The 21,081-nt window shown below is 41.8% G+C and overlaps 1 protein-coding gene across 2 annotated transcripts in view; it reads left to right on the top strand.

Moving 5' to 3' along the window:
• The window catches only part of cntnap2a (contactin associated protein 2a), a 403,255-nt gene that overhangs the window by 338,553 nt on the left and 43,621 nt on the right, over nt 1–21,081 (top strand). For both annotated transcript variants that reach the window (XM_085468615.1, XM_085468614.1), the window contains exons 17-18: nt 918–1,045; nt 15,659–15,829. In XM_085468615.1, coding sequence (XP_085324741.1) covers nt 918–1,045; nt 15,659–15,829 — 299 coding nt within the window. The remainder of the gene's footprint in view (nt 1–917; nt 1,046–15,658; nt 15,830–21,081) is intronic.

Below are 21,081 nucleotides of genomic sequence, written 5' to 3'. Positions count from 1 at the left end.
ACTCACGTTTGCCAGTGGGTGGTAGCTCAGGAGGTAGAGCAGATCACCTACTGATCGGAAAGTTAGTGGTTCAACCCCTGGCTCCTCCAGTCTGCATGTCAAGAGTAAGAATGTGGTTAGGAAGCACTCTGTTTAGAGAAAGTGTGTGATTCAGTGAATGTGGCATGCTGTACTCAAGAGCACTTTGAGTAATCTGGGAGAGTAGAAAAGCGCTATATAAGAATCAGTCCATTCACTGTCCGAAAAGTTTCATCATGTTACTTTCGCACTATTATGTTCTGGCACATGTTGTTATTACATGACTTGATTAAGGTACATATTAGGCTGACATCTGGGGCCAGAGCTGAAACTGTTCTGGGCCAGCACAGGACCACCAGTATGTCCGCAACTGGCCTTGTGCTGGCCCATGTGTGGGCAACCTCTGGCAAACCAGGTCTGGGCCACCAAAGGGCCATCATTCTTTGTGGTTCTTTGGGCCATTGTGTGGGCCACATCTGGGCCATACCAATTTTGCCATGTGGATACATGTATGAATACTCCTATGTATATAAACAACTGCAATACCTTTGTGAGATTATTATGTACTTTATACAATTTACCCTATCTGATGTTTTTCTGAATCGATTTCTTTTTATATTTAGCTTTCCCTTCTTCATTTCATACTCAAAATCACTTACCTGAGATGTGTCACCTCAACGCTAAGGAATTTTTTATGGAAAATCATATTGACACATTTGTGAATAGTGTCTGGCAGATATTTCCGCAGTTATTTCATTGTTTGTTTGTTTTTATTGTGCTCTTAATAAACTCTAAATTGAACTGAATAGAAAAATGTTTCTTTCACAGCAAAAGATATAGTAAGGTGAAAAGACCATAATTCCTTAACCTCTATAATTCTTTCCCAAATCATCCTATAGGAGAGAAGATTCTGGTCTCCTGGTCTATCAAGAACATCTGCCAGTCAGCCAGGTCGTGGTGGGCGACACCAACAGGTCAGGCTCTGAGGCCAAGCTAACTGTTGGACCACTTCGTTGTCAAGGAGACAGTAAGTGTTGTGTCATTTAAAATACAATTAATGTACTTTGGTGTGGAGCACGTGGATGGCGCCAAAACAGCTGGCTTTACTCATGTGAGTGACAGACAGCTGGAAAACGATTCCAACATCACGAATGAGTATTTACTTGGTCCAAAAATCAAAGTCATAACTGCTGACATAAAAGTGGTTGAATGGACTGTGTGCGAGGCACTGGGGGGCTTCAAGGTGTTGAAAGTTCAGTTAATGAGTACAGATAAGCAGATACACCGAAAATTAATTGGAAATAAGTAAATAATTTTTTCTCCCCATAAACTACATTTATAGGGGTAAAAAAAGAAAATTCATTTTCCAAATAATTGATAAAGGAAATAATTATTACAGCTCTTATCCAACATATGGCAGCCAACAAGTGGTGTTAGTCAACTTTTTATTTAGTTTAATATTTGTTACTGATTTATATTGAAGAAGGCTGCGCTATTATATTCAGAAAACAGCGTGATTAAGTTTTTAGCAGCAATGTAGGTAATTTCAGGCTAATCCACAGTATTTTGGAACAGACAGCAGGGCTCCGTAGAGAGGCACAGAGGTGTACTCTGATTAAAGAGAAACTAAAAGGTCAATAGAGTATCCAGGAGCTAAATCACACGGTGTGAGTCATCTGTATGGTTGTAAAATGAACTTTAAACTCAAGAGGAGCCTACACAGGATGGGGAAAGCAGGCGTGAGCTTTTTGGATTCACCGCAGGGTTAAAATGGGCCTTTGAGTGAAGCACAAGGACGGCTGTTGCAGCAGACTAAATGAAAAAGAAATATGAGCAATAATGACCATCTCCAGGTCGACTGCGGAAAGGAAGGGATTTTATTTTCTCAAAAATTCACAGCTGGTTGCTGAAGAATGGCTGCATAACATTTGTGAAGGGCTCACGAAAGGTTGAATCAATTCCTCTTTTGACACTGTATGTAACTTCTGAAGAGTTTGTGTGCTTGTTTCTTTATTTGATGTTAAGCAGTATGACATTTTTAGATAGACAGTTAATGGTACTCCAGCAGAACTTACACTGGAATAGATACATATTCAAATTATAGAGATCCCATTGTGCTTACAACAAATGCCACCAGGCTGTACATGATATTAGCAGATGAAGATTGTCTAATGAAAGATACAGATTGCACTGTTATGTCAGGTGAACCGTAATAGAAACGTCAACACAGGGATAAAGCGGGTAGTGCCGATATTGCCTGGTGAATGGAACGAAACAACCCAAAACAAATAAGATCGCTTGTCCTTGTCTTTTCCGCTGAATCGGCCTGAAACCAGATTGAAACATTTAAATTCAAACAAGTATGAATGAATTAGCTTTCAAAGAATTGCATTTTCCTGTAGCAACTGGTGAAGTGGCAGGTGATTGACACAATTTGGAGCAACATTTTTAAGGTATGCCCTGTGGCCTACAGCCTTTCTCAATCCCGCCTTTGTTGTGGCAATTTCTGTAATAGGTGGAAATGACTCATAAAAAGCCAGCCAGTGGCAGCCGCCGTCATCACTGTTGATGTATTCACTTACGTTATGAAAGAGAGGAAAAGTGAAAGGTTTGTGTAGTAGTAGCGAGCAAAGTGCCAGGAAACTTAGATTGATAGCTGGCTACCTTTATACAGTCACGGTTAAATTACTACCTGAATTGGCTTTTTTAAGTGGCAGGTGCAATGTGTGCAATTCACTGGAGCTGCAGTTCAGCACAACAGCTATATTTGTTTAAGGCTGATAGGACCTGAAAGAAACTCGAGGGGTCAGTAATGGGTTTATGCAGTCACCTAAAAGCAAGCAAAAAAAAAAAAGTGACAGTGTGGTGCAGTCACACAGTATATAGGGAGCTTTATTTAACCATAACAAATTAAACGAATGGTAACTCACACAAACATCAAAAATCAGTATGACAGGAAGGGCACTTTGTTCATCACTATCTTTGGCTTCCTCATGTGGAAGAAATATTTGCCATTTCTTCATCCTGAACCCCAGTGGAAATTAAGCATTATCAGTGTGTCTTTGACTGTACAATACATCCATTGTCAGTCAAACTTTTGCAAAGTACCAAACCCTTTTTTGACTGTTTGCTGCTGATGGTTTGAATAAGGTCTTAATTAAAAACTATCTTCAGAGAGAGCAAGAGAAAACACTTCATGCATAGCAGAGTACAATTGAGCACATTGTCATTCTGGGTTTGCACTTGAGTCTGAAAATAGCACATTGCTTATTCTCGCAGTGTGCAAATCATTCACAGAACCTGTTGTTTTATCTTGATTGTCTTTCTATTTTGGAATCTTTCTTTATCTGCCTCTGCATATGTGTGTTTTTGTGCGTGAACGCACTCGCATTTTGTGCTAATGTCTATGTGTGTGGTGAGATAAATGCATCTGAACTCCGTTCAAAGCTTTTTCATCTAAGCACTCATCCTTTTATTCCCTTCAGTCAACTCCCGGTAGTTTAGGTTGTTGCTCAGGTAAACATCAGGTGTCAGATCTAGCAGAACACTCACACCTACACACAAACACACAAACTGAGAGGCACTTTAATCCTTGCTGTTTCTCTTCCTGTCTGTGCTTCTAATCAGTGTTGGCGCACTGCTCTCATTGGGACTTTGGGTCAGTTGGAAGATACACACATATTGTGCAGAACTATGATATTGACCACTTCCCGTTTCATGCAACCTGGGCCAGTTCACTTTGTCCGCATCTTACCTGCGATATGTGACTCCTGTAGTGTGTACCGAGTTTCTGTCAGATCAGCACGGATCAACTGCGCGGTATAGCTGTGATGCAGCTGTTTACTCTGTAAATTCAGAGGTTCTGTAACACAGTGGGCTTCAAGATAAACTTAGAAAAGTTAAATGGATAATGGAAATGGTATTCTAATGGTGTAAGCTTTCACTACATTAAGGCTTAGCTGTCATTATGAGAGGATATTCAGTGGCTTTAGCCACCATGATCCCTGCGAGCCAGCAGGCTCTTCTTGTCAGCTTGTTGAGATCTGCCACTGCCTTATTTCACAAATGGTGTGACCGGTTTGTGATACTGGCCTAAATAAAATGCTAAATAAATTTGATTCAAACCATCATACTGTAATATGATACTAAATTTTTTTTGCATTATTCACATTTTTGGGGGCTATGTACCTTTGTTCTGAGATTCCCCCAGGCTTCCATGTGCATAGCTGTGTGTTAGGCATCAAGACCCAAACACAAGTAGAGCACTTGACTTTGATAAGGCTGGGTACTTCATGAAAGGAAAAGTGGTTCCAAAGCAGCTTGCAAGAGCAGCAGCACCTGTTGACAGGTTAAAGCAACTTTAAAAGTATATCCTACAATCTGTCACATGTGTACCACTAAAACAGTTTGGTGGCCCCATGTACAACCTTTTTGGATGAACCCAAGGAGTAATTTTGTTTGCTTAATATGGCCCAGGTCTGTATTGTGACCTGAACATGAAGCAGAAAACTGTAAAAAGCAAGCGCATCTTTTTATCTTTAACGCAGAACAAATGAACCAATATACGAGTTTAAAAGCAACCTTAATTTCATTCCACTTTTCTAAATGTATTATCCACTGAGCAATTCAAAACAGAATGAACTCCTCAATTATGTCTGTGAAGGTTCTCAGTCATCCAGGTCATCGTAGTCAAAGGAGCTTGCAAAGAAAAGTGTCTGGACTTCTTTAAGTTGCTTGAAGACGTTTCACCTCTCATCCGAGAAGCTTCTTCAGTTCTAAGGTCAAATGGTGGGGAGTCCCAGATTTAAACCTAGTGGGAGTATCCCCCCACAGAGGGACAAAAGGACCCCCTGATGATCCTCTAATCGCCTGAGCCAAGATGTGAAAATGGGTGTGGGTCCCAATCAGCCAGGGTTTCGGGTGAGCTCATTGTGAAACCTGGCCCCACCTTATCATGCTACATAGGGAATGACAATGGCAGACACAACAACATTGTCATCCCCTATGTAGCCGATGTATCAGAAAAATTCAGGAGAGTTTTCTCCAAGCACGACATCCCAGTGTATTTCAGACCCAGCAACACGCTCAGACAAAAACTGGTTCACCCGAAAGACAAAACTCCAAAACACAAACTTAACAATGTGGTGTATGCTGTACAGTGCAGCGAGGAATGCCCAGACCTCTACATTGGAGAGACCAAACAGCCACTTCACAAGCGCATGGCACAACACAGAAGAGCCACCTCCACAGGACAAGACTCAGCAGTCCATCTGCATCTTAAAGATAAAGGACACTCTTTCCAGGATGCCAATGTTCACATTTTGGACAGAGAGGACAGATGGTTTGAAAGAGTGAAAGAAGCCATCTATGTCCACTGTGAGCGACCATCTTTGAACAGAGGCGGTGGTTTACGACACCAACTGTCTGCCATCTATAATCCAGTTTTGAGTTCCCTCCCCAGACGCCTTAACACCCACTCACATCCTGGGCCATCTGATCTCAGGAATTCGCATGATAAGGTGGGGCCAGGTTTCACAATGAACACACCCGAAACTCTGGCTGATGGGGACCCACACCCAGTTTCACACCTTGGCTCAGGCGATTAGAGGATCATCAGGGGGTCCTTTTGTCCCTCTGTGGGGGGAAACTCCCACGGGGTTTAAATCTGGGACTCTCCACCATTTGACCTTAGAACTGAAGAAGACTCTCGGATGAGAGGTGAAACCTTTTCAAGCAACTTAAAGAAGTCCAGACGCTTTTCTTTGCAATCTCCTCCTCAATTATGTTATATCTGAGAGATTGCTTCTGTCACTTCCAACTTCCCTTTTTTTTTTTTCTGTCGCCTAAGGAAAAATACATTAACATACTAAGAAAGGAAACTAATATTGGTATCTGTGCTGTAATGTAACAAAGCACCAAAGTGGTTTTGGGGCAAATAATATCCTTTAGAGAGGAAAAGTAAAAATGGATTTAATCTATAGTGCAAGACGGCATAATCATTGCACTAATAATTCTTCATAAACTCTCTATTGACTGCTCATTTTTCAAACTAAAGGAAATAAAAGAATGGAGCTATGCTATCTCAGCGGGCTGTGCTTTAGAGATAGTGCAGGATTTAAAACTACAAAGGAATTTAGCCAAGTATACCACAGATATCAAGTATGCCACAGTTAAACATCACGCACTGGATATTTCGCTGTCATTTTTATCTCTAACAGCCCGTCCTCCGGCAGACAGGAAGTGGCCTGGTTCTGTCGAGGGTGCAGAACATGACAGAACACCTGCCCTTCTTTCTCCCTGGTGTCACACCCATTATGGTCCCTTCATCAACAACTAACATCACTAATGTCCCTTCATCGCCGAGCTGCCAACATACAAACAAACCATGATTTAATGACCCATGACATCACATCTGTTTGTGTGTGGGGGTCTGAAAGTGTGGCAAACACAATTAATAAAGATGGATTCTTCTGTCACTTGGACGGCGCAGTATTTCTTTGTCTTCCTTGTTATCACCGCATGTGTCTTTGTGGGCGCAAGACAAAGTGAGACATCTTCTTTTATATTGAGTGACCAAATTAACAACCTTTACAATGAAGATGACTTTGAGGTATGTTTGCCATAGTGCCGGCCAAGACACTGGAACATGGAGCATACATTATACATTGGCCCATTAAGGCATATTAAATGTATATTAAAAATTTCACACGTGAATAGGTCCCGCGCATATGATTGATGCTTCTCATACTGTGCATGGAGCTATGTCTCAGTAAGAGCAATGATGATTGGCTGCCATATAATGGGTTTTCATAGGCAAATGACTAATGTCTTGAGCAGTCAGGAAAAGTTTTAGCAAGGAGGTACTTGTGTGTCTGTGTGGAAGCACAAAGACACACTTTTGTGTGTGCGTTTGTTTCTTCTCTTTTTTTTTGTGGTACGCACAGGAGCAAGTTAGAGTGGACTTTGTCTCTCTCTCTCTCTCTCTCTCTGCTTGTGTGTGTGTGTTAGCTCTGGCATTAATGAAGCCCATTTCCACGGCTAGTTTAATGGCAGCCTATACAGTCACAGGGAGACAGAGAGAAATTAGTTCCATTTATTGATGTTAAAAGGGTTTGGACATTTTAATAGATGGAAATTAAAATAAAAGATAGCAAGTGAAGCACAGCAGCATATGTATTCTGCTGTTATGATCTCACGCACCTGCTGTGAGACACGCTTGGCCTCTTGACTGACCACAAATGAAAGCTTACACACACACACACACACTATTATAGTTCAAAATTAATTAAGGGCTTCGTCACCATTCTTCACTGTTCGTGTGCCAAGGCATCGGTAACTGAGGCCAATCAACGTTTGAAACTGAGTGAAATATCTGTTCATGTGTTTCCATCAGGCAGACAATTTTGAGTGCCAAAGCAGGGTGCACTTTTTAAATTTTTAATAAAATTTACAGCCATTAAAAACCATTTCACAGCCCAGTATATTGAGAAAAAGTGAAGGGGCCTAACTGCTTTCTCAGTTCATTGCAAATAACATTATTCGTCCCAGTCAGCACTTTGAACTTTGTTTTATTCAGATTGTATGATTTTATATACGCCTCCCCATTCCAGGCTCCAAAGCATTCTCATTCTGCCTCTCCTTGTCCATAACTTAAGCTCAACAGAAAAATGTTATTGAAGGTTCATACACAACTTATGGACTTAATGTCTACACTTTACTGCTGGGATATTCTGTACTTTCATTCTCCGTTATTACTTTGGCAGCAAACCCCTGTATATCAATGCACAGTAAAATTTTATGTAAAGTTTGTTGCTGTCTTGATCAAATAAATGATAACCTTAAACATCCCGTGATTTCATACAAATATTGGCAGAAATTCAGAAATTTCTCCACACTTTCTGCAGGATACCAGTTTAACCTTTGCTTTTATATAGAAATATAACCAGAATGTAACAAGTTGGAAACCTGCTGAGATGCAAAGAGACACTGACTCAATCAGATTGCAACATGCTGGGAATTTGTCGGCATTTCTAAATTAGTGATGCAAACCTTCACCAATATGTCTGAGACCGATTACTCAGTGTTAGTCGAACCACAGGGTTTGAAGACAGGTTGCCTCCTGCCAATCATCAGGAGGTCGAGGGTGTCGCGCACTAAATTTCAATGCAATCACCAATTTTCCTATTTGCAAGGAGGCTGCCATCTTAGTTATCCTCAAGTGTGACGGAGCTTTTGGCAAGAATGTTATCTGTTCTCTGGTCTCTCATTAAAAGATGAGGTAAACCTGAAGAAGCCTAGGAGGCATTAAAGAATTACAGCTTTTTGTCCAGCTTTGTCGACTCTTGCACCCAAAGCACTGCCATTAGAATTCTTTTTGTATTTCTGGTTTTAGCAAATTTACAAACAACATTGGAATGATGATTTATGGACGTTATTTGGAAGAAAACAAAGAATGAAATTATTCTTTTTTCAACCTCCCTCCAGACTGCTTCGCCATTTATATACCTCTGAGCACTGAAAGTTTATGCTGAAAATGTATGACAAAAAACTTAATTACAGAGTGAGACTGACAAAGGCTTTGCAGGTCTCAAATGACAGACACAAACTAATTACCTGAAGATTCAAATGCTACATTTAGCATGAATATACAGCACATAGACCATAAAATTGCGTGCCACAGACGGCTCAATTATACAAATGAGATGAAATACAGGTCTCAGTGGAAATGGGAGAGAAAAAAATGAGCGATGAAGAGATATATGCTTGGTGTGCCACTCTTTAACATTCTGCAGAGCTGTATATAGGTTCAAGTGTTTTAAACATTAATATCTTAGACGTGCCCTTAGGGACAACTCAGAAGTGTGACCTTCGAAGATAGGTGGCTTTGCTTTCCTTGTTAAATGAGCCTATTCTTAGTCCTTTAATGAAAAATCTCTCAACAGCTTTACCTGAAGTATATGTCGCAATAAGTAGCAAGTGGAAAAGTTAAATTAGATGGCAAACTATGAGTTTGCTCTGAGAACTTGAGGAATAGGTGCTTGTACCCTGAAATACGGTGGCCCTGAGGGGCCAAACGGACTGCATCTTAAAACAAGGGGAAAAAACACAGAAATAGGAAAAAAAAGAGATTTCAAAAAGCACAAGGGAAGTGTTTCTGGGGAGACAATAACCCGACGGACCAGTTGCAGGAACCCAAAACATGCTAGTTGTGTTTTATCATGATTCATATAATACTGATGATGAATTTTTAGGCTCATTGTTAGGCTAACACACTTACCTCTCATCTTTTCTTTCCTCACAAAACCGATAGAGCCTCCACTTCTTTTAAGTGTCTCCCAGCGCAATTGTTAGCATATTTTGGTTCCTGCAGCTGGTCTGTCGGGTTATTGTCTCCCCAGAAACACTATCCTTGTGCTTTTGGAACTCTCTTTTTTCCTATTTCAGTTGTCGTTTTTCCTATTTCCATAGTGTTTTGTGTGCTTTTGCATCGTTTTTCTTATTGCTGGTGTTTTCTTAAATGGCAGTCTGTTTGGCCTCTCAGGGCCACCGTACTGAAATCCTAAATGTTACGAATTTACAGTGGAAAAGCATCACCGTGTTCACACATACAGCAGGACACGTGTGAGGCCCAGCTGTTACTGCAGCGGTGCGCTGTCATCTGTGTTGTCTGCTTTGCCCTCCAGCAGTGAGTGTACATTATTTGTATTTCTAATGAGTATGTACATGTACTGCATTTTATATGCGTGATTGTGTGTGTGTGTGCCTGAAAGTGTACGCGTTAATGACCTGAGACGGGGCAGTCAGTCATCCTTACCATCTGTTGGTATTGGCATATAACCCATCTGGTCAAGCACAGACAGATGAATCATCTAGTTGGCTTCCAGACCCAAACTTCACCTTATGCTGCATCTCATATCAAGTCAGCATCTACAGCTCAGTGAACTTTGATTTTTTTTTTTTACGGTTCTCCATGCGGGCTAACGTAGAGGTCAACTGCTGCTTTTATCTATTTCAGATAAAGACTTCATATAGATCAAAGTGCACAACATGAACGTACTAAATGGGAAACCGTTTCATTAGATGCAAACAGAAAATGTTGAGCAACAGTTTAGCCTACAGACAGATCTCAGTTCCTCTTTAATACGAATATAAGTCAAGAAGACACACACTTTGGTGCCGATCTGGCTCAGTGCGCTGAGCAGGTGACCACATGTCATACGGCTGAGAGCGGCCGGCCCAGGTTCGAGTCCAACCTGCATGTCTTCCCCCGCTTTCCTGTCTTTTCCTCAGTGTGTCTATATCAAATAGAGCAAAAAAGAAGATGTGTTGTTAGTTTAAATGTCACAAGCTACACACACACTAATCCAAAACCAGAATCAGTGGTTTGTGCTCCTCTCACACTATGGAAAACAGTGGTTGGAGGCGTTGGCATGACCAAAACTGCAAAACTTGCAGCCCTGTTGATTTTGAAATGGTTGCTTCAAAGATGGAGACCGGGTGTGCAACCGTGCACAGTCAGCTGCCGACCTCCAGGTGACTTGTTTTGTCAAAAGAGCAAAAATACTGCTATCAGTTTTCCATTGTTACCAATTGAAAAGGGTCAATTTGGCGATTATATGAGACCTGATTGTGATAATACAGTGATTAACTGTTATCGCAAAAATCATAGATCTTTTGCTGTCTGTTTGAAATCTGTAGCCGTCTACACAGAAATTCATATTCACTACTTACAGTCAGTCCAGCCAGAATTTAGATTTGAAACAGAATTTTTCATTCTGCTTCTCCCTGTCCATAAATTAGGCTGAGCAGCAAACTAGACTCACACCCAAAACTTTGTCTCAAGCACTAGCCCTTCTATGAAGAATAAAACTCTTTCTGTCTTTAATTAAATTATGGTACAGCTTACATAATATTGTACAGAACATCATTGCCTAGATAGACACAGCTACTACAGGATGGTGAATTAACTCCAAAATAGTTCTTGTGGACCCCGATTGTACAGAGACAGGTTGACTCCCACCAGGTGACCTGCACAACCGCCTTATGATTGAAACTGGTCAAGCAGAGATTGGGGGTATGGCACACTCAACCTCTGGGACCTGTTAGTCACCAAAACTACTTGTAATTGGTTGAATTGAGTAGAATCTCCACCATCTGCCTCAAACACAACATTTTTACCAACAAAGATTTTTACATCACCTGATTACATAACTGACCGTCAGTGAATGTGTCAATTATTTTATAACTCAGAGCATAAAAGTTACAAAGCCAGACATCAGATTGAATCGTGTTGTGTAGTACATCACAAATTTTTATCTAAATTAAAGTTTTTATAATTCTGTATTTCTCACATGTAAAATGAATTATAAAAACTTCTTCTTTTTTTAATTTGATGGTTATGGCTTAAAGCTCAATCTCAGTATTTTATTTTCACTTTGTGTATGACAGTTAAAGAAGTGTAACTACAATCATGGGGAACACTGCAGATCTCTCCTGACAACCTTCAAAACACAGGGTTTTTGCTCAAAACACTGGCTGTTCACAGAGTGCTGTGTCAAAGTTGCACAAGCAACAGGAATGAATGCAGCCTTGAGAGGATTGAGATGGGTTCTGGAGTCTGGGAGAAGAGTAAGGAGGCATAAAATCTAGTGTGTTTGAGGTCCAGCATGAAGGTTCCATGATGATCCGGGATGCCATGTCATCTGCTGCTGTTGGTGCCGGGTGATTTGTTCTGTTTTTTGTGAGTCCAAAGTCAATGCAACATCAACCAGGAGAGCACTTCCTGCTTCCATCTGCTGACAAACTTAGCTTAGCACCTGCTCACAGAGCCAAAACTGCTGCCAAATGGTTTGCTAACCGTATCATTACTGCGCTTGAATGGCCAGCCAACTCGCCTGACCTGAAAAATACAGAGAAACTGTGGGTGATTCACAAGAGGCGAACTAGAAATACCCGAGTATGATGAGCTGAAGACCACTACTAAACAACCTGGGCTTCAACAACACCTCTGCACTACCACAAAGTGGTCACTTCCATGCCACATCTTGTTAAAGTAACCCCAACCAAGAATTTAGTATAAAAAATAAAACATAACCAGACAAGAAGTTAGAAAAATCTGTACTGCAAATCCTTTTCTTGTAGTTGATCTTTCACTATCGCATTTAAAACTAAGAGCTGTATATAAGCCAAAATCATCAAAATTTTATCTGTGATGATTATCTGAAAGTTTACCTGATTTTAATTAATTGACAAAAAAAATTCAAAGGCACTAGAACAGGAGTGTCAAATATAAGACCCGGACACAAAGGTTTTACTTTTAACTGTATTTTCAAACGTTTTACAGCTTTTACGAGTGATAATAACCTCTCCCATGTCCACTCATATTACACTAAATAATTAAGTTGTAAATTTCTGTATTTTATACATTTACTTGTTACGATGTAAGCCCAAAGAGTCATGCTGACAGATTTCTTTCATTTACAACAGCATGTATTTATTATGTACAAAAAGTGAGATGTACTGTGGAAATTGTGCTTCTTTTTCTTATATTAAGATATCTCATTGATTACATGTATAGTTAGAGGGGAGATTCACTAGTCCGGCCCACATAGGATCAAAGTGGGCTGTATGTTGCCCGTGATGTGAAATGAGTTTGACATCCCTGCACTGGAATATCCTTGATCAGTATGTGGCTGGTGGGCACAGAGGGGATGTGGATTTCTACAGGCTGCTAAAGATGATGGTTCTCATCTCATCATGGACATGCTGCTGTTTTTCACCAATATTTTACGTCCTATATGTAGTCCTCTTTTCTTGTTTTCATGGCGAGGTTTTTTTAATTGTGTTTTAATATTAGCCACACCAGAATGCGAGGTCACAAGCAAACACAGAAGGGAGAAGGCCAGTGGCTACAAATTAACTTAAAGTATATCTGAGATAATCTTGACTAAGACCCACAATACACCAGACAGTATGACCAAGGGCATCTAGGAAAAGAAGAGAGAACACGATGAGAATTTCTTCTTTGGTATTACCTTGAGTGCCAATTAAACAGAAAAAAAAAAAAACTCTTGTCAAGAAAACCTCTTCAGATTTCATTTGAAAATAGCCTATCTTGGAAGCACCCTTCACTATTCATTGATTCAGGTCTTGCTGTAGGTTTTCTACACACAGTGCATAAAAGAAAAACGGATGATTGCAGACAAGAGTTGACACACGACTGACCCGTCTGTCTGAGCCCGCCGGTGTTGTCCTGTTTGCTGTGGCATATGGCCGCTCATATAAAACTCCCTTGACAGAACCTTGATCAATAAACATGTGGCCCTGCCTTCAAACATCGCATATCAGGCATTACGGATGGATAGCCTAGTGTTTGCCATGTCTTAGTCAGAAAAGACATTTATTTGCTGGATCAGTTTGTGAAGCAGTTGTTTGATAAACATTTCAATATGGGAGTGATAAATGTGCCATACTGCCTAGCCAACCAGTTGCATCTGTGAATCTGGCACAAGGGCAATCCGAGGTTTATGCTTTGGCTTCTGTCTTTATTCCTCTAACACTGTTTTCTCTCCGACACTCTGTCAACCGCCTAATTTTTTTTCCCCGGTCTTCTGTTGGTTCTCACGCTTTGGATCCCTTTTGAACAATTTCTCCAACCTCCCACTTCTCTCTTTTCCTGCTGTTTCCTCTCCCTCCTTCAAAAAGAAAAGTTGTCTCCAAGCTGTATTTCTTTATCCCAGTGTCCTTCTTGCTCCTGTATCGTTGCAAGTCTTCTTTTTTACTCTCTTGCTCGAAGCTCTCGTGGTCTCATTCAGCGCATACCAATAAATATCAGAGGGCATGAAACTTTCATGTTATCTGTGTATTTGTGTTGGGGTTATTTTATGTGTGTGTGTTTGTACTTTAAGGGTTGTTTTTTATTGATGTAACGCACACAAAAGAAAATGAAGGTAATTTTTATGTATCGGTGTATCAATCTGCTCCACTTTTAATTTCCTATAGATTTCCTATAGATTCTCAGTGATCGTATATTTTTTTTAATCACTTCTGCAGCCCTTGAGTCTTTCATGTATGACTCAGCATCACAGTAAACACGATGTTATTTGTTTCCTTTGCCTCTGCAGGAATCCCCCTGTTTAGTCCTGAATTAACCCTGTTCAGTAATTGGCTGTGCCTCCCATGGAGAAGTGAACCATAACCCAACTTCAAACGCAATAATTGCAACGACAGCATCAGTGGGTGGTTGTCTGTGTATGTGGGGGAATGGGCGTGTGCATGTGTGTGCTTCGCTGCTATCTACCCTTGCCCCTGGTGACAGAATGTAAGGCAGAGAGGAAAAAGGGAGAACCTCAGCCCTGTCACTGGGAGGATGCTTATCACACTGGTCCAGGAGACAGACACGGACGCAAAAAGATGCACGGGTGTTGGTGCATACATAGGTGACACAAAAAACACAGTGGGAATGCACTTGGACTCTTAAAATGGGTACAAGCTGACAATTTGGCAACTGTAAATCGTTAATGGAACTGTTAATTTATCTAAAGAGTGCAGTCTTGTCTTTTTTCATTGAAGGTGTCATCTTGGGATCAGTATTTTTACAGTCTTTAAGACTCAGAGGTAGACAGTGTCAGATTAGAATAAGAGTTAAATTAATCATCAGTAGCAGCCATACTCAGGTGCATGTTGTCATGTTTCTCTCCTGTGCACAGCTGTTCCTATTTCCCCAGGTTAGAGTGAAGGGTCTTAGGCCAATCCTCTGAGGCATAAAAGAGATATCACACCGCTGATAACACATTAGCCTTCACTTCCTCCACTTGCCCCTCATATGCCCCCCCCACACCGGGCCCTGTCCTATTTTTCCATCTCCTCTTCAATATTCCATTCTCTGACCTATGCCTGTCTGATTTCCACTTCTCAGCTGTCTTCTCCACTCCTCTTCTACTCCGACTGCTCCCCCTCCTCCTTCTTCTTCTTCTCTCCCCCCAATAATACTCTTCATCCTTCTTGAGTGATAGGAGCAAGACAGAGACACGGTGAGAGGAGGGAAGACAGGAGAGAAGTCACTTCATCAACCACAGTCTGATAATTCATCAGCAGCTGTTTAGCGTGCTGCTACTTTGTCTTCATTAGCTGGCCCTGCTCTCCCTTCATTCAAAAGTCATTAGTGAAGTTATCAAAAATCCCACATTTTGTCCATGTACCCTTGTTGCCCTTTTCAGCTTCTCGTTTTGGAGATACAAACTTGTCTCTTTCTGCTGTTTTGATATGATCAACTTTCTGCTGCATGTGATTAAACATGCAGGAAATTACTGTCTACTTTCTGTCCAAAACTTGCAGAAATAGACTTTTGAGTTAAGAATTTTTTTTTTATTGAGGAAATATCAAAATGAGCCACATTAACCAATAGACATGACATAACTATATAACAATATTCTATCCAGAATAGATTGATTGCTCCTGAACAAAATGAAAATGGCTCTATTTGAAATGAAGTAATTTCTACCGTGGATTTATTCAACAGCTTATCAGATGAGGATGGAATATGATGTTTGGTACAGTGCTAATGGAGCAGGTGTTGCAGATATGTGGAATGGCTTGGTTCGGAGTTTTGATTTTTCTTTTCTTATCCTTTTTTCCACAGATAACTACTGGAATGCAGCATCGTTCACGACTCCATCATCCTACCTGCACTTTGCCACCTTTCATGGTGAGACCAGCGCTGACATCTCCTTCTATTTCAAGACAAGCGCGGCCTATGGCGTCTTTCTGGAAAACTTGGGCAACACTGACTTCATTCGCTTGGAGCTCAAATGTAAGATTGTTTTGAATGATTCGGTGTGTGCACAAGAGCCATTCCTCTGTCTTTATCTCACTTTTTCCCTCTCTTACCCTGCCTTTTTCTCTACCCTAGTGTGAGATTTATTCCAGCAGTCCGTCTGATAATGTCGGGTGTAACCTGTCACGCACACACACACACATAGGCACAAAGGCTAATGCAGGCGCACACTCGAGCAACAGTCATTTACCTGCCTGATTACAGCACACGCTTTGTGTGATTGCATGAGAGAGCAATCATTTATTTAAGGTAATTGGTGTGTGCAATAATTATGTCCATTATGAGGCGTCACCCAGTAGCCACCGAGCAGAAGCTAGAGGGGGCTGCACCGGCGTGCCCGCCGGCTCTGCCGGCAGCCAGCTGTGCCAGAGTGAACAGAGCAGCAGGCCCAGAGGCCGGAGGCCCGAGGGCCCCCCGCACCCCGGAGGAGGCCTGACCGAGCAACAGGCACCAGGCCCCGCCAGGTAGCCACTGGGAGTGAGCCGGTACATACCTGAGTGCCCAGCCCCGGACACCAAGAACCACCAATGCACCGACCCCTAAGGGCATCAGTCACCGGCAGGGAGTGTGGTGAGGGGAGATAGGCCTTGGAGGGCCTGGGAGTTCCCAGAGAGGTGGAGTCTAAGATCCGACCTGACATATAGACACAGACAAACAGGCACACACAGACACAAACATGCATTCCCACCCTCATGCACACATATACAAACACTCAGCACTCACCCAATGTAAGGATTGACATAAATGGACATGTACACACAATCACACTCCCCAAACATACTCTATACCCCGGGTCCAGGTACCCTCGCCCCCAGAAGGGGAAACAGAACCCAGACCCAAGAGATGTTACCCTTCCCCCCGGGGTGGAGGCAAGCAGACCGTCCCAGGCTCCGCAGCAGCAGGGAGGCCAATCGAACAGCTAACATCTCCTCCCAGCCCCCCCGCCCCAATGGCTAGCAGAGAACGGGGATGTGTGAAGACCCCATACCTCCCTCCTCCCGCTCATGTGTAGTGTTGCTGCGTGTTGTTCTAAAGTGCATTTAAAACAAGGGAGAGCATGGTGCTGCTGCCAGAGAGCAGCAGGTGTTAGCACGGCCACTCCCAAGAACCCTCAATGTCTACATGGATTTAAAATTGGGAGGTGGGCACCAGCGCCAGAGGTAGGTTTGAGTACACAGACCGTCCACTGGACGCCGTTAACGTGCCCACCCTCAAGGCCCTATATATATGTGTGTGTTATGAGAGTGTAAGTATGACTTTCTCATGTTTTAGAATCCATTCACAAACACACACAGTCATATATGTGGTGTGTTAAAATAAAACACACACACATTTTTAGCTGTTATAAAGTTGGAGGGTGAAATCAAAAGCTTAAGAATTTGAGATCTGTGATACTGTGCAAAAGTTCTGAGTCAACATTCGTTATATTTTGCTTCAAAGCCAGACTTTCTTGTTTTTCAGGTGGTCTTGAGCCATAGTTCTCGATGCTTTCTGAAGGTCTTTCAAAGGTTTTCATCCATCCATTCTCTTCCGCTTATATTTGTCAGGGTCGCGGGGGGGCTGGAGCCTATCCAAGCTACCATAAGGCGAGAGGCAGGGTATACCCTGGACAGGTTGCCAGTCTGTCACAGGGCTAAAACTTAGAGAGAGTAAACCATTCACACCTACGGGCAATTTAGAATTACCAGTTAATCTAACCCTACTAACTGCATGTCTTTGGACTGTGGGAGGAAGCCAGAGTATGCAGGGAGAACCCACGTAAACATGGGGAGAACATGCAAACTCCACACAGAAAGGCCAGGTGGTGGAATCAAACTCAGGACCTTCTTGCTGTGACTCAACTGTGCTAATCGGGGTGCCACCATGATGCCTCTGTGCCACCATGCTGCCTGAAGGGCTTTCAAAAGTTTTCTTGGCTGGCTGTTTTTTCACTCATTTTCAGTCCAGTCCTTGTAAATGATAATTTTCAGCAAAATATTTTTTGTTAGTTAAATCACTTAAGACTGGCCAGTGAATTCTTCAAGCACAAAAAAGCCCCTAACCTTAAGGCTGAACCATTGTTGTGTCTACAAACAACAGACAACTTAACAGAAAACCAATTTTAAATTCTGTCCTGTCTTTTGTTACTAGCAGCCTGTTGCAGGAAAAAAAACAACAAAACAAAACATAATTTGTTCCCATTTCTTTAGTTGGATCTATAAAAATTGGCAAAGATAACACAGTTTGACAGGCATAAAATAGTATTTTTGTAACAACAAGGTGATTCCCAAAAAGCTATAATCCAAAAACTTGGCACATCTCAGCATGGTGTGTAGCTTGTACTGAAAATGTGATGAGACTGAAGAAATGGAAGAGAAAAGATGAAGTGGCAGGCCTGAAAAGAACTATCTATGCCAGATGAACAGTTATGTCCTTAACAAATAGGTACAACAGTTAGGTGTACCTCTCTCTGAGGTACAACCACGTGTAAAACACAGTGTGATGGTTTGGGGCTTCATTTCTGTTATGTGACGGCTGTGGTCAGGCAGAAAAAGAACCCAAAGTGCAGACTCCGGAGACAGACGTGAACTCAAAAAAGGTAACAAAACTGAGACCCCAAAAACCAAACTCAGGCAAGCACACAGCATAGTAAACGGTAGATCACAACACGGACACAGAGAAACACAGGGCTCAAATACACAGAGGGAGCAATCAGGGAATGAGTAACAGGAGGGAAACACAGCTGGGGAAAATCAGGCCTAACGACACAAAGGAAGCACAACCAGACGCAATTACACGAGACAAGGACTTTCAAAGTAAAACAGGAAACATAACACAGACTGAACTTACAGACACAGACTCACAGGCAGGCACTACAACAGAGGGAACAGAGACGTGGGACCAGGGCAGGCACAGAGACATAAACCATAAGACAGAACTCTAACAAAGAAACCAAAGACTAGAAATCATAAATAATATAATAAACTCAAAACCCTGGGTCGACGACCCAGGCATCCTAACAATTTCAGCCATTTCAACTTGTGCTGTAGGGGATTAAGCCAAAATTCATGCAATTATGAATGCAGAAAAGTCTTTTCAGGTTGGCAACAGCTTCATTTTTCAGTATGTCATTGAGCCTAAACACACTGCCACTGCTTGATAGAAAAAAAAACATAGAATGCAACACATTAGTTCTGAATTGGTCCTCCAGAGCCCAGACCTCAATGTTAGTGAGGCAGTGAGTGATCATTTTTACAGAAAATAAACAAAAAGAAGCCAACATCCAAAGAAGAGCTTTAATTGTCCTTCAAGAAGCCTGAACAGCTATCCGTTAAGTCTGCTTAAAAAAAAATTACAAGAAAGTTTAGTGTAGTGGTAAATGTTCCCCCTGCACATTGTGACATGCTGGGCAAATTCAGCATATTAAGCTGCTGACATAACAGAACAGTGCAGATGTTTCATATGCCCTGAATATTGTTCTCTGCAGTGGAACAAAAGCCTGGCCAGAAAACCAAAACAATCATAAAATCTTTTACAGTAAAAACTAAAATAAATTAATTGATTAAATAAAACCTATTTTCATGCTTGCAGAACTGCTAAGAAAAAGATGCAACTTTTTGACAAATTGTGTTTGAACAAAGCTCAATTTATTACAAATTCTGGTTCCTCTGGTGGAAATTCAGGTCAAGAGATCAGTTCTGTCACTGGCTTTTATTGTGGATTACAAGATAAAGTGGAAAAAGTTTTAAATCTTGGTTATAATACAGAAAAAAACAAGCAATCAAGTTAAAATTTGATCCAGCACTAACCTTGGCGAATATACAAGACTGTTTGTCCTGAGCTTTCTGTGCTAGCAGTAGTTTTATAGAAGTATAGCAGAAGTGTAGCTGTAACTTTTCAGCCAATATTGGGTGAAGACCATGTAGAAGATTTCAGGAGACAGACAATTACTCTAGAGAGCTGTATAGGGCCGTATAAGGTCCTTAACCCATTAGCAGGAATGGGTATCTTCTCCTTTGTGCAAGCAGAAGGATGATGAATACTGCCAGAACCCTGCAAATTGATCTCCAGCAGGCCATTGGTGTAAATGTTTCTGACCAAGCAATCAGAGACAAACTTCTTGAGGGCGGGTTGTCCTTTAGTAGGCCTTATGCTCACTGCCCAGTACCACTGACTCCGGCTGGCATTTGCCATAAAATATCAGAATTGGCAGCTCCACCACTGGCACCCTTTGTTTTTCACACAACAGAGCAGGTTCAGCTGAGCACATGTGACAGATGCAAAAATCTGGAAAAGCTATGGAGAACATTATGCTGCCTGTAACATTGTTCATCATGACTGGTTTGGTTTTGGATCAGTGTTGGTCGTGGGAGGCATATCCATGGAGGGACACACAGACCTCAGCAGGCTAAACAAAGGCACCCTGATTGCCATTAGTTATCAGAATTAAATTCTTGGACCCACTGTTAGACACTACACTGGTGCAGTGGGTTCTGGCTTCCTCCTGATGCACGACATTGCCCGGCATCATGTGGCGAGAGTAGGCAGCTCCTGGAGGCTGAGAATGCATACTACCTGTCAGGTTGTACCTAAGATTCTCCAGGAGTTCTGTGATGCCCTGGTCCAGACCATGGAGGAGTTCCTACAGGACACCGTCTGTGGTCTCATTAGGAGTATGCACCAACATTGTCAGGCATGCATACAACCACATAAGGGCAATAGAAACCAGTAGCATTTTGAGTTGCTGCAGTGACATTTTAGCTAAATGGACTGGCCTCCCAATCGTTTTCATTGTTCCTAACACATTAGCCAGTCTATATCAGTATCCATATCCAGCATGATTTTTTCCCCCCAATGAGATCTGATGTGTTCTTCTTAGGATCTGATGAAAGCCTTCCTTTAATTTTTTTGAGCAGTGTGTACATGTGTGTACATATATGAAAACAGATATCATTTTGTCAAACATTAAAGCTGGAACAAACAGACTGTGACAAAGAAGAGATAAACATTTAAAACATCAATCAATGGGGCAGCTTTGCCCAACCCTCATTTCACAGACTCTTAGTCCGCTCTGAGAGCTTTGATTGACGTGTCATGCAGCGGGTTTCTGTGATCATGTTCAGTGGCTCAAATTAAATTCCCCGCAGCCACAGTGGTGCCTTTCTGATCAAGAGTTTTAAAATCTAGGGCTTTTATTTAATCTCGAAGCTGCATTGTGAAACGGGTTCCTGGCACGGCATGGCGGTCGA

The sequence above is a fragment of the Copadichromis virginalis genome, linkage group LG9 (genome assembly GCF_057382275.1).
Source record: "Copadichromis virginalis isolate Kocher_CV1m ecotype Utaka linkage group LG9, C_Virginalis_male_GT1.1, whole genome shotgun sequence".
In the NCBI taxonomy this organism is placed as follows: Eukaryota; Metazoa; Chordata; class Actinopteri; order Cichliformes; family Cichlidae; genus Copadichromis; species Copadichromis virginalis.
The sequence above is the reverse complement of the archived record's forward strand: the minus strand, read 5'-3'. Positions and strand labels throughout refer to the sequence as shown.